Source organism: Pundamilia nyererei, unplaced genomic scaffold (genome assembly GCF_000239375.1).
Source record: "Pundamilia nyererei isolate P.nyererei 1_Seehausen unplaced genomic scaffold, PunNye1.0 scaffold00291, whole genome shotgun sequence".
Taxonomy (NCBI): Eukaryota; Metazoa; Chordata; class Actinopteri; order Cichliformes; family Cichlidae; genus Pundamilia; species Pundamilia nyererei.
The window spans coordinates 404,496-416,854 of NW_005187692.1; the positions used below are offsets into that span (position 1 = coordinate 404,496).

Below are 12,359 nucleotides of genomic sequence, written 5' to 3' on the forward strand. Positions count from 1 at the left end.
TTTGTTTGTTTGTTTGTAATGAGCGATCCTTTTAGAGATACCACAGAAGGTAACTGAATGTGCATCAATTTATAAAATCACCTTTATATTAGTGCTATAGTTTTGAGGTAATTTTATTTTACTCTAGTTTTCGTCTGTCTGCCAAGCCAGCAAGGAAACGGCTGTGCGGGTTTCGTACTATACCGAAGAATGCTTCCTTATTAAAGTCTGCAAAGTCACGTCGTTATACAACATCATGTATGACAGTTGAGATGCTACACTCATAAATCCCCCCCCCCACCCCCAAGGGGAAAAAAAATCCCACATGCATACTACCCTTTTGGGCTAAGCCCCGGGTGTTTCAAATGTCTGGCTCCGCCTCTGCTTTAGACCCGGAAGTAGGATTCGTCGCGTCATCACTGAACAACCGGATAAGCAAATAAAGAGACAGAAAATGATGCGAACTAACACTATATTAGCAAAAAAGATCAAAAGAACCACAAAGTGTGGTAGTCTTCCATTAGTGATGTAAAATGGTGCAAAAATGGAAAAAGATTTTTAAAAGATTACAAAGTAGCACAAATTGATGGAAAAACAAAAGTAAACACACAATACAGATATAAAATGACACTAAACTATGAAAAGACAAATGTATACGTACATGAAATAATAAATACACGGAATATTTAAACTCACCACTTGACCAAATACCAGATATAAATTGTAGTTCTGCCTTATAACCTCCAGAGGGTGCTGTTCCCCGCATAATTCTTTTTGCTGTGTGGCTTTTCCAAAGATTTGGGTGAAGTATCAGCGCACTGATACTTCTTCTTTTCTACCCCGACAGAAAATATTTCAGAAAAATAAAACTACATTTTTATGATGACCTGTCAGTTTAAGACCCACTTTTAATCATTGAGTTTTTCTTCTATGTGGACCAGTATTACTTCTGCATATTGAAACTATGCAGTCCATCACTGTGCCGCTTCTAGATCTAATATATATATTATATCATACTTACGTACTATTAAACAGTACTGTGCAAAGCTTTTGAACTCTTGAAAAGAGGAAATATGTGCAATGATTTATTGAAATGTGCAAACATACATAGTAATGCAGTATATCAGGGAAAACAGAGTTTAAATAATTCTGGGCTTGAAAGTTGATATTTAGTGTGACAACCTTTCAGCACAGTCTGAACTCTCTGAGTCAGCTTTCTTATAATTTCCTTAAACAGTCCTCAGGAACAATTCTCCAGGCTTCTTAAAGGACATTCAAAGGTCTTCTCTGGATGTTTCTTCATTTTGTTCAATTTTCTATTAAGATGATCCTCTACTGCTTCAATAATGTTGAGGTCAGAGCTCTGGGGAGGCCAATCCACGACTAACAGTCTTCCACAATGTATTTTTCTATCCAGATATGCTTTTACTGTGTTGGTAGTGTGTTTGGGATCATTGTCCACCTGAGAAATTGATGCCTTTGACAATCAGGTGTTTTCCATATGGTATTGTAAGATGGGCTAAAATCTGATGGTACGTTTCTCCGATCATAATTTCATCAACACTGGTTTAAATAGAGCCCCAAACTATGACAGAGCCTCCACCATGTTTTAGCTCTCTCCTGACCTCCTCCATGTACACTGATGATGATTGAACCACAAGTATCAAATTTGGATTCATCACTTCATTACACCAGTTTTTACTGAATTTCAGTAAAAACTGGTGTAATGCATACACCAGCCTTTAATGTCTGTTTCCCTTACTTACTTCTTGACAGCAACCCTTCCACTGACACAATTTCTGATGAGGCTTCAGTGAACAGTAGATGGATCAACTGAAAGGCCAGATGCATCTCTCAGGTCCTGTGTCACATCCTTGCTGGATTATTTCCCATTTCTCAAATGTTCAACTGCTGTAGATAGTTTTTTTAGGCCTGCTACTTCTTTTTTGTCCTCAAATTGTCCACCATCCTCAAAAATATTTAATGGCGCACTGCACACCATGCATAGATATGCAAAATTGTCAGCTAATAGCTCTTTAGGAATCTTCTTGTTGGTGAAAAAATGCTATTTCATATCTGTCAAACTGCGTTAGCTTTTGCATTTTTTCTAGCTTCAACTAAATAAATTGGAAGAAATTGTGTTTGCTTGTAACAAAGAGCCTAAAGCTACAATATAAAACTGCTCATTTGTTAGTTGTCTGTTATATTATGTAGACACAACACTGACTAAGTTTTTACTACTGTTATTATTGCTTTTAGAATATCAATAACAAAAAGTTGAGTTAGAAAAAATCTTGTTTTTCCAGTTAGAGGCACCAGCATTCTCAGGCATCTATGACAATCAACCTGCGGAGTAATCCTGGAAGTGCTGTTTTCTGGAGGAACTTATTTTCACTATTGAATTTCTACATTATTATGGTTAATTATTTACATTTTTTCTTTTGTAAATGTGACCTGTTGAACCCTTAAAAAATGATCATTTCTACATTTCTTAAACCCAGAGAGTTCTCATGCTGTGGGGTTCTGGAAAAATTCCCTAAGCAGCAGGTTGGAAAGATCTCATCTGCATCTTCAGATTTAAGCTTGATTGAACTGCCCAAAGTGATGATGGAGATCCTAAATGAAGCTACGGAATGACCCTTTTAGCACCCACACAGGATGCAGCAGACTCAGATTGCTTTGGGCTGATCAGATTATGTGGGCGTCTTTCCACAGGACTCGTTACGGTTGCTGTCAGAAAGGTTGTTATAAATCAAAATGTGGATCTTCCACTGCCTATGCATAATCAGACGGGCTGACATTTGGCCTTTTATATGGCAGATCATCACAGCAGTAAAATGCAAGTGTTTTCAGTTAAAAATGTTATTACCTCCTGATATGGCAGTTTGCAGCGATGCTTAGAATGCCCAGTTAAAATGTGAGAGGTGATAGATCTTTATACCAATACCTCTACAGTCAATGTTTTCAATAAGTATACGTGATCAAATCAAAGACAACTTATTGCAGAAAACAAGAGCTCATGTGTTGGACTTGGAGGAAATATTAAATGCTTTGCAGCCTGAGTCCATTTGTAAGAAACCAACAGTGATCAGATCCTGACCTCACAGCAACTCTTCGATGGTCTAACTCTCATTTCTGTGTTTCAGTCAGTGATGCTTATTCCAACGAAGTAAGATTGATAGAACTGATGCAACAGTCCAAGGAACCCGCAGACGTCAGAGCCTTGCTCCAGTTGACTGAACTATGTGAAGAAAATAAAGGTACAGCCGTGGTTAGAGGTTTACATAAACTGAACATGGGCATTGGATGGTAATTTTAAGCTTCTAATTGTTATTTTGAACTGTTCTTGTTTCAGGGTGGAATGACTGTATGGCATACATCTTTAATGACTTTTGAAAAAACAAGAGGTTCACTAATCCACACAGGGTCAAAATTACATGTACAGGCTAAATTATATATGCACTCACTTAAATCTTTTTATAAGGGTTTCTAGAATGTATCTTAACTTGAGAAGGCCAAGGCCTGTTAACTTCTCATTTGTAAGCATGATTGACTACTACTGGTAGTTTATCTTTGCAGCATAAAAAAGCATTTTCTTGACAGCGCTAGTTGGAGCGATCAGAACAATGGGAAAGTCCAAGGAATTCACAGAAGATCTAAGAAGGAGAACTGTAGATTTACACATTTGTAAACAACTGCAGATTCAAAGATCATCAGTTCAAACAACTGTATGTAAGTACACGTTATTTAGATGTGTCACAACTTAACCAAGGTCTGGACAAAAAATCCAAACTGTCACCCTTTTCTTGTTCAGGAACAATCCAAGAACTACCAGTTCTCAAGCCTGCCACGACCTGGAAACCGCTGGAACTCCACATCACTGTGGACAGTCACACCACATCACTATCCAAAGTTACAGAGCTGATCAGTGAAGATGCCTGTCCTTAAAAAAAATCCACACCTTCACTCTTGAATGATACTTGCTGCTACCCACATATACAAGCAAAGTGTCTTCTGGAGAAAAGTTCTATGGTCAGACAAGACGAAGTTTGAGCTATTTGGCCACAATGACAACAGGTATGCTTAAAGGAGTAAAGATGAGGCTTCCAAACCTAAGAGCAGTAACCACCTGTCAGGCATGGTGGTAGTAGCATCATGCACTGGGACTGTTTTGCACAAAATGCTTAGAATAATGAAGAAGGAGGACTACTTCCAAATTCTTCAACTTTACCTCAAATCAACAGCTAGAAGTTTAAACTTGGATACAACAGGACAATGACCTCAAATAACCAAAACTGGTTATGGAATCGATAAAGCAGGCTAACATTAAGCTTGTGGAAGGGCCTTCCCAAAGCCTCAAACCTATTGAAAATTTGTGGATTGCACATAGAGCTGGGTCCATGCCAGGGGACCAATCAATTTAAGTGAACTTTACCAATTCTACCAAGAAGAGTGGTCAAATATCCAGCCAGAATTATGCCAGAAGCTTGTTAATGAACTACAAAAGTACAAATACATACCTCTGACCCAAAAAACAAAACTTTTAAAGTAATTAAAGTTGTATCCTGTACAATCATTCCACTGTGGAAAAAGAAAAGTTCAAAGAACTCATTAAAAGTCCCAAATTAAATGGCATTCATGCTCAGGATGAGTGGATGTAAACTTCTGACTACATCTGTGTTTCCAGATTGGCATTATTAACATGACAACACCAGCTGTTATTCAAGCTAATATTGTTCAGTATGTGGCCACCATCTATGTCAATGTTTGTTACTTTGGTATAAGTCTAGATGATTATAATAAGACTACATGAAGCTGAGAGGTCCGGCACGAGCATTTCAGAGATAAGTGTTAACAGAGATAAGTGTTGGATACAAAGATGACTCACTGATTTTCTTCTTAAACTGAAATAACAGACTTTTAACAGTTTCTCTATCACTGACTCTTTGTTGTGTGTTTTGGTGTTTTCACAGAGACTTCACACTTTGGTGGGCCAGCTCTGACCCTGGGATCATCTGGGACTGTAACAATATAATTTCTACACACTGATGGGATTTTCTGAGTTTTCTTCAGGAACAGAAATTCTGTCAGAAGAAGAAAAATCTGTAAAAAAAAAAAAAAAAGATCTCTGGGGAAGAGTGTGTAGGAAATGGACACACGTACTAAACACAGTTCAAGGAAATGGAGTCAGGGTGATCTGTGCAAAGATACCACCACAGGATGTAGCCTCGCCCAATGTCTTTAATGCTGAAAGCAGCTTCTTTTTTTCTTTCTTCCTTTTTTTTTTAAACCGGCCTTGCTTTGCCACATTCACCTTTGCTTCCTTCCTTTAATAATACACTTCCTTTCTCTGATTTCCCGCATTCAACTCTTTCATAAATGGCGTCCTCCACAGACAAAGTGATTGATTCTCAGTAGAAATGCCTTCAGAGTGAACAGGAAATTACAGTAACCATGTGAACAAACCCTTTACCCTGTCACAGTGGTTACGATTTAAAGTGCAGCAAGCAGTTTGAGTGTTTTATATACAATTACTGCCCGCTTTGCAAATACTGCTCTGCAAGCATTCATTGTAAAACGCTTCATGAATTTATAACAAATGCATTTATGTGACTATATGAGGCTGTTAATACATCAGTATTAATTCTGTTAATGTTCAATATTAGTTTATACACAATGCTTCACAACATAGGGGTCAGGTCCCTCAATAGGGTCACCAAATACAGCTAAGAGGTCGAGAAATAAACAACTAAAGTCAGAAACTTCTCCTTCTCAGAAAATTGCACGAATGCAGCTTTATATGGCTCCTTAATTTCTTTTCAATAAAGAGAGATTATTAGAAGGAATTGAACATCATTTGTTGATGCGCAGAATGCAGTTTGATGTCAACTGCTATAAGCTGCTGTCTTTGATATCGAGTGGTCTCTGGAAACTTGTTTCCAGCTCTAGATTTTATTCTTGGACTGTACTAGAGCAGCTTTGTGTGATCCACAGTTACAAATAATACTTTTTTACCTTATACTTGATGTCAGTGCCCAGGTTAAGCTCCTCCCCAAACGTTCGTCTCGTTGGCTGCTCCACAAAGAGAGAAAGTTTAAAGAGCTGGTAGGTGGGGAGTCTGTGGCTGTATCCCAATCCAGGGTCTGCAACCTTAAAGTACCCATTTCAAGGCCGATTACGTCACAGCGGCGCGCCGAAGGCTGTCCCAATTCGAAGGCTGCTCGAAATGCGACCCTGAAATGCGTCCTTCAATTCCCTGAATTTTAAGGCTGTGGCAGTGTAGACTTCGTGGCCCAACATATCCCAGAATGCATAGCGCGGCGGTGGGTGTGGATAATTTTGCCGAAAAAAACGGCGGGCGAGGGTAAACTTTAAGTAAGTACTGAATATTATGTCACTTATTTATGTGCAAATGTTTAATAACGAAGAACATTAAAACATCACTGTTGGCCACATGTCGGCAAAGTTATGTGACATTAGTGACGTTTGTACTAACTTGGTTTTAAAGCCTTTACTTTAAAATATACGCCGTTCAATAGCTGAGCTTAATCTTACAGAGAATGATCAAAGCTCATGTAGAAACAAACAAACAAATGAACAAAAGATTTTCTCCTTCATTTCTGTCAAACAATGCTGTATCCAGCTGTTAGTATCATGGTTGCTAGGCAACCTGGGCAGTGCAACGGAGGCTAGACCGTCTCATTTCACAAGCCTCGCACTTCCGGCCTCAGCGGTCTTTGAGTACGCGGCCCTTGAGGATCGTTGAGGCTGTGTACTTTAAGGCTGCAGACCCTGAATTGGGATACAGCCTATGAATGAGATGACTGTATTAGGGACGTGCCCTCTCTATGACATCAGACAGACAAGGAGTAGAAAAAAACTATGTAAAAACGCATTTGTCTCAAAGCTATTACTCTCACACACAATCACCTCAATATTAGAAACTTTGGCCATGGGTAATATGAACATCCACTGTTAGAACAGCTTATAGAAAATAAGTAAAAACTTAGTCTTCACTTGAATAAATTACCAGAGTTTCTTGGAGAACATTTTTAAAATGAAATCAAATGTCTTTTGTGGTTAGATTGCAGGTGACAACTGACCAAATTAGGAAAACGAGTGCTGCTGATATAGGTCTGTCTGCCCTCTGTGTTTCTTTTTTATGATTTGTTTTCATAGATATGATTCCTATGAAGCCTCTGAGCTGCCTTACATTTGCAGGCTCAAGCCTGGGTTGAAATATGAGGCCCTGGTGCGTAAAGATAAGCATTTTTTGCATTCCTGTTTCCCCTCAGCTGTCCTGAGTTATGAGAGTCAGTCTGAATTTTCATCTGAGATCCACCTTTATGCACTGGCTCTGTGTGTCTGTTTACACGGCAGAAATCAGACAAAAACACATCTCTAAGAGGTCAGTGGGGGTGATGTGATCCTGGAACAAGAGTGTTAAGCATGTACACAAAGAACCTTTTGAAGTTCTGGTTTGTAGGTGCTTTCAAACTAATCAAGCTGGCTCAGGCAGGAAATTATAGTTCCTTTCATTGCCACCTCTCAGGGGTTCACTTCAGCCTGGAGGCTCTCACTTTTCCTGCAAGGAATGAATCAAAAATCACAGGATGAACTCTTTGATTGAAGCGCTGAAACCTTTTTATTTGTTTTCAATTTCAGACATCTGTTGCATGTCATGCAGCCAACCTGCTTCCAATTACTCCTGTTTCCCTGCGTGAGGTAAAAAAACAAGGAAAAATCCTGTTGAAGTGTTTTTATGAGAGGCATACTTATGCCCAGATATTGCACAGAGAAAAAAAAGGTCTGAAGTTTAATATTCCCATGTAATTTTCTGAAGTGTCCTTGGGCAGCTGTCGGGCATGAGCTGATAAATTTAGTCATTTAAATCTGGTGAGTGGCCGCTGCACCTGCTGCATCTCGGCCTTATGCAAGAGTAACGATATCCATCTCCTGTTAAACCCATTCATGCACCAGTCTGTTGTTTAGCTACCAAAAACACGCCATCACAATTGCTATTGTTACTGCAGAGCAATGTCAGAAATGGAGAACCTCAGAAATGTTTGAACCTCAGAAAAGCAGCATCATTAGAACACCTGCAGCTGTTAAGAGAAAAGCAGCTCACGTTTACATGCCACGTGTGAGACAAGAACTGTCTTGTGCTAACAGTAACAGTAAACACTGCAGGAGACATCTTGAACCTGAAAATCAGATGATCACTCCTGGACTTAAAATCCCTGCTGAACTCCCTGCTGATCCCAACTGTAATTTTCACCTAAAGGCCAAATTCCTGTTTGGCCAGATGGGCAAAGTGTTAGCCAATCACTTTACAGTTTCACAGACGGCTCTCTTAAATTAAAACCACATCTACAAATACAGAGGTTTTGCAAACAGGTGACCAACCCGTCTGTGACACTCATTGTCTGTGTGTGTTCCCCAGCTGGTTGTCAAAAACCTCCTTGCAGTCACTTTGGCTGCCACAGTTGCCTCTAGTTTGCATGGAAGATGGTGACATGTCTGCAGAGACTCACCAACTACCAGCTGAGTGACAGTAAAACTTTAAAAAGGACAGTGCAAACTGGAAATAGTAAATGTTTGTTCAAAGTAATAGTCACGCCATTTGAATGCCAATGTTGTTGGTAAGCTGCTAGTTAGCCAGTGTTTGCAGACCAGTTGCCATTTTCTATAACCTCCAGCAACCAGTTAAGGAGTGCTCATTTTTCCCTTTCGTCTGCTGGTTAAACCACGTCAACTCTCGAGCAGTGAGTTCATGATGTCACTCGGGTCACTCAGGTCCACTCTTTAGCAAAAACACTCAAAATGCAGTCTCACAAACCAGCTGATGATGTCACCACGGTTACACTTTAGGAAAGTCTTTATCTGATCCTGATACGTTTATCAGACGGAGACAAAAACAGCTGGAAATGGATGATAATGCTGTGCTGTAATATGTGGAGATAAGCATTTGTTTGTTAAACATATAAACGTCTGAGCTACACTGAGCTCACACTGTTGGCTTTTTGGTGCTCCAAGTGGCCAGAAAATATAAATATTTCACTATTAAGCTCAACCCTGACACGTTCACACTGGAGAACATGTTGACTCTGAACACAAAGAGAACCAGATCTAAAGAGGTTAGATCAGAAACAGTTACCATCAAGAAACATTTTTGAGCAAAGACAAAAATCTTCATGGAGCCTCAAAACATGCTTGAGCTTTATCAATTAAAATGATATCATGTTTCTCACGCAAGCCACTGAATTTGTGATCCCTGTTCTAGAGGAAAAAGGTTGATCCTATCAGGAAGAACCTCAATTTATTGTTTGGATATTTCACTTAAAACCCCTGAAATTCCAGTTTTATGGTGGCACTGCAGGAAACCCATAACTCTGATGATCATAATAGTCTTTATGAAAGATTACTGACTTATGCAGGCCGGATCAATCCACAGATCTATAACTAATATTTTTTCATTACTTTAGCTCTTCACTGCTTTGTACTTAGTGAAAGTTACTAAAAGCAGGTAAGTGATCACCTATAAAACCCTCCTGTTACAGACAGAAAGCAGTCGAACATCACGTGACGACACAAGCAACAGCTTTTATCTGCCTTTACAACACGTGCAATACATATTAGAGCAATACAGAGATGACAGAAAACATCACACTCATGAAATATCTTCAATATCTACAAACACATCTGAGAATGAGTCTCTAAAGAGGCTCAAAGCTGCTACAGAAGCCAGCAAAGCATGAGCGAGCATCAGAGCATCATAATAAAAATTAATAATTAAACAGATGTTCACAGAGGCAATGTTAATTATACTGAACAAATAGCACTTTTAATTAGGATTTACAATTTTAAGCAGGGTAGTGTGGATACACGTCCCAGAGTCATTCCAGCTCCTTAAAGGTAAATATGAGTTGATTTTCTAACCTAATTTCTTTTTGTGAAAGTATTTTTGTTTGGTTGGTTTTTTAATTTTGAAAAAAAAAAAAGTTCAACCCAAACTTTCCACATTTTATAACTAAAAGAATTAAATAATTATTAATAAAGTACCTTTCCACTCCAGCGTTCTTAAAACAATGATTTCACAGTATGAAGGTTAAACTTCATAGCTTCATTAAGTACACTGTGATAGAGGCACTGACTGATTAAATACGGAATGACATCAGGTGAGGTCATGGATATCCCAATGTAGACAAATTCATCCGCCACTGAAAATAGTCCCCCCAAAATGCACTATTTTCCTGTTTGATTGTTAAATTGAGAAAACAGCACAACAAAGAGGATTTTATTGAGGCTTTAAGAGCTGGAAATATTTTTTTAAAGTTTTGTATGTTCAGAGGGAGAAAGCAGAAGCGAGAAAGTATGAAGCAAAAACGGAGAAACACTTCTTTTTTTTTTGAGAGCGAAGGGATTTGTACATGAATTAATTCAAGGACTGCAGAGTAACACCAGACTTAACCTCAAGTCTTAAAAAATGATCTCGTAAACATGCTTTAAATACTTCAATGAGAGCAGCTCTCCAAGGAAACACACCCAATAGTGCATTCAAAGTGAAATACATCCACACTGCCTGTACTGTACAGCACTTATTTACTATCCCCACAGTCTCCAACCCCGCAGACTGGAAATGAGTTATTAAACTTCAGCTGTGTGAACCCAAACAAGCCAAACACCAAAAATGTCCTTTGGACAAACAAACTTTCCCACTGGATTGGAACAAAAAAACAGAGGGTAGGTGTGAATGCACCCTCAGATGATGTCATACCTTCCCTCACTGCTGCAAACCTGCTGCAGTTTTACTAACCACGCACACACATACACACATAAACACACAAAGGTAGTGTTTCTGGGGGTCAGGATGCAGATGGGATTGGCGGGCAGCTTTTGGGGGTGTGGTTGAGGTCTCTGACAGGCTCTGAAGGGCGTTGACCCTGCAGGCGGGTCAGCAGCGTGGTCCGGCGGATGCTGCTGTCCGAATCCTGGTGGTGGAACCGGTTTCGCAGGTGGCAACAGCACGGCAGGCTGCGGGCGAAGTCCGACAGCAGGTTACCGCTGAAGATCATGTAGATCCAGGGGTTGCAGCAGCTGTTGAGGCTGGCCAGCAGGGCGGAGAGCGTCACAGCGGCATTCTCAGAGTCTGCAGGGGAAATGGGAAGAGAGATTTATGAAGCACACTCGGAGACGTCAGCAACTAAACCAAAGTGTTTTTCCTCTTAAAGTACATGTACTAGTCTGAAACACACTGGAGTACTGCCAGCCTGCCGGGCAGCTCTTAATAAGGTTTGGCTGCCTTCATGTAGCTGTGGCCTGCAAAGCAACCCTGAGCGAACGCCAGTATTAACAGACCAGCTCAGCTCTCCTGCACCACCGATAACAAGGACAGCTGATGCTGAAGACCGCGTGAGACTCAGCAATTCTCTCCTGATTAAAGACGGATCGTTTGCGGTGAGACAGCAGCAGAGGTTTGGAGGGATAGAAATGGTAATAATTACTGACGTGATGGAGCCGCTGAGACAAGTTTCATTACAGCAGAGCAAATGGTTAAGTCCAGTGAGGCATTCAAACAAGAGTGCATCAAATAGAAATACATACATTAACTACTCTAAAAATACATTATTTGGCCTTGCTATCATATTCAGGCCTCCTGTTTTTATGTCCTCCAAGGTCATGTGTTTGGAAGAGTCAGCGTATCATTCTGTTTGTAAGCACGATAACTTACATTCACCAAGGTCTTCAAGGTCAACTTAGTGATTTATAACGTATATAACCTCTTATAAGCAGTGTTGGGACTAACGCGTTATTAAGTAACGCGTTACAGTAACTACGTTATTATTGTGGTAACGAGCACGGTAACTAGTTATTATGCCAAAATCAGGAACGCGTTACTCGTTACTGGGATTTAGATAGGCTCGTTATTCGTTACTTCGTGCGGTGGCTATCGCGGAGCTTCCACAGATTCAATAACATTAGCAAGTGGTGCAAGCCAGCAGGTGGATGAGAGAAAGGGGACGCAGGAGGAGGAGAGACCCGAAGCGGCCGCCCGTCCGAGTGTCAGGTGAACTGAACTTCAGGTAAGACGTGCATAACCTGCAGTCTCTCTGGGTCAGATATGAACCAAGTTTAGTTGGAGTTTATTTTCGTTATGCTGACTTTTTCGTAGTGCGTGCTAGCTAGCATGACGGAGTTTCTATACAGCTGGGTGGGTGCTATGAAGTTAATGATGTTGAACTTTATTTTGTTCATACTAATTATTAGAGTTGCCAACCGTTCCCTAAAAAACAGAATCGTCTCGTATTCAGAGAAATTATTATGCTTTTCGTATTTAGGTGAAAAGGAACAGTTTGTCCCGGACTTCAGCTACAATGAAA

General features: G+C 40.0%; 1 protein-coding gene across 1 annotated transcript in view; it reads right to left on the minus strand.

Moving 5' to 3' along the window:
• Positions 1–10,022: 10,022 nt before the first annotated feature.
• The window catches only part of LOC102210603 (arg8-vasotocin receptor-like), a 14,517-nt gene continuing 12,180 nt past the window's right edge, over positions 10,023–12,359 (minus strand). Inside the window, exon 2 of the mRNA XM_005750874.1 lies at positions 10,023–11,128. Coding sequence (XP_005750931.1) covers positions 10,845–11,128 — 284 coding nt within the window. The 3' untranslated portion in view covers positions 10,023–10,844. The remainder of the gene's footprint in view (positions 11,129–12,359) is intronic.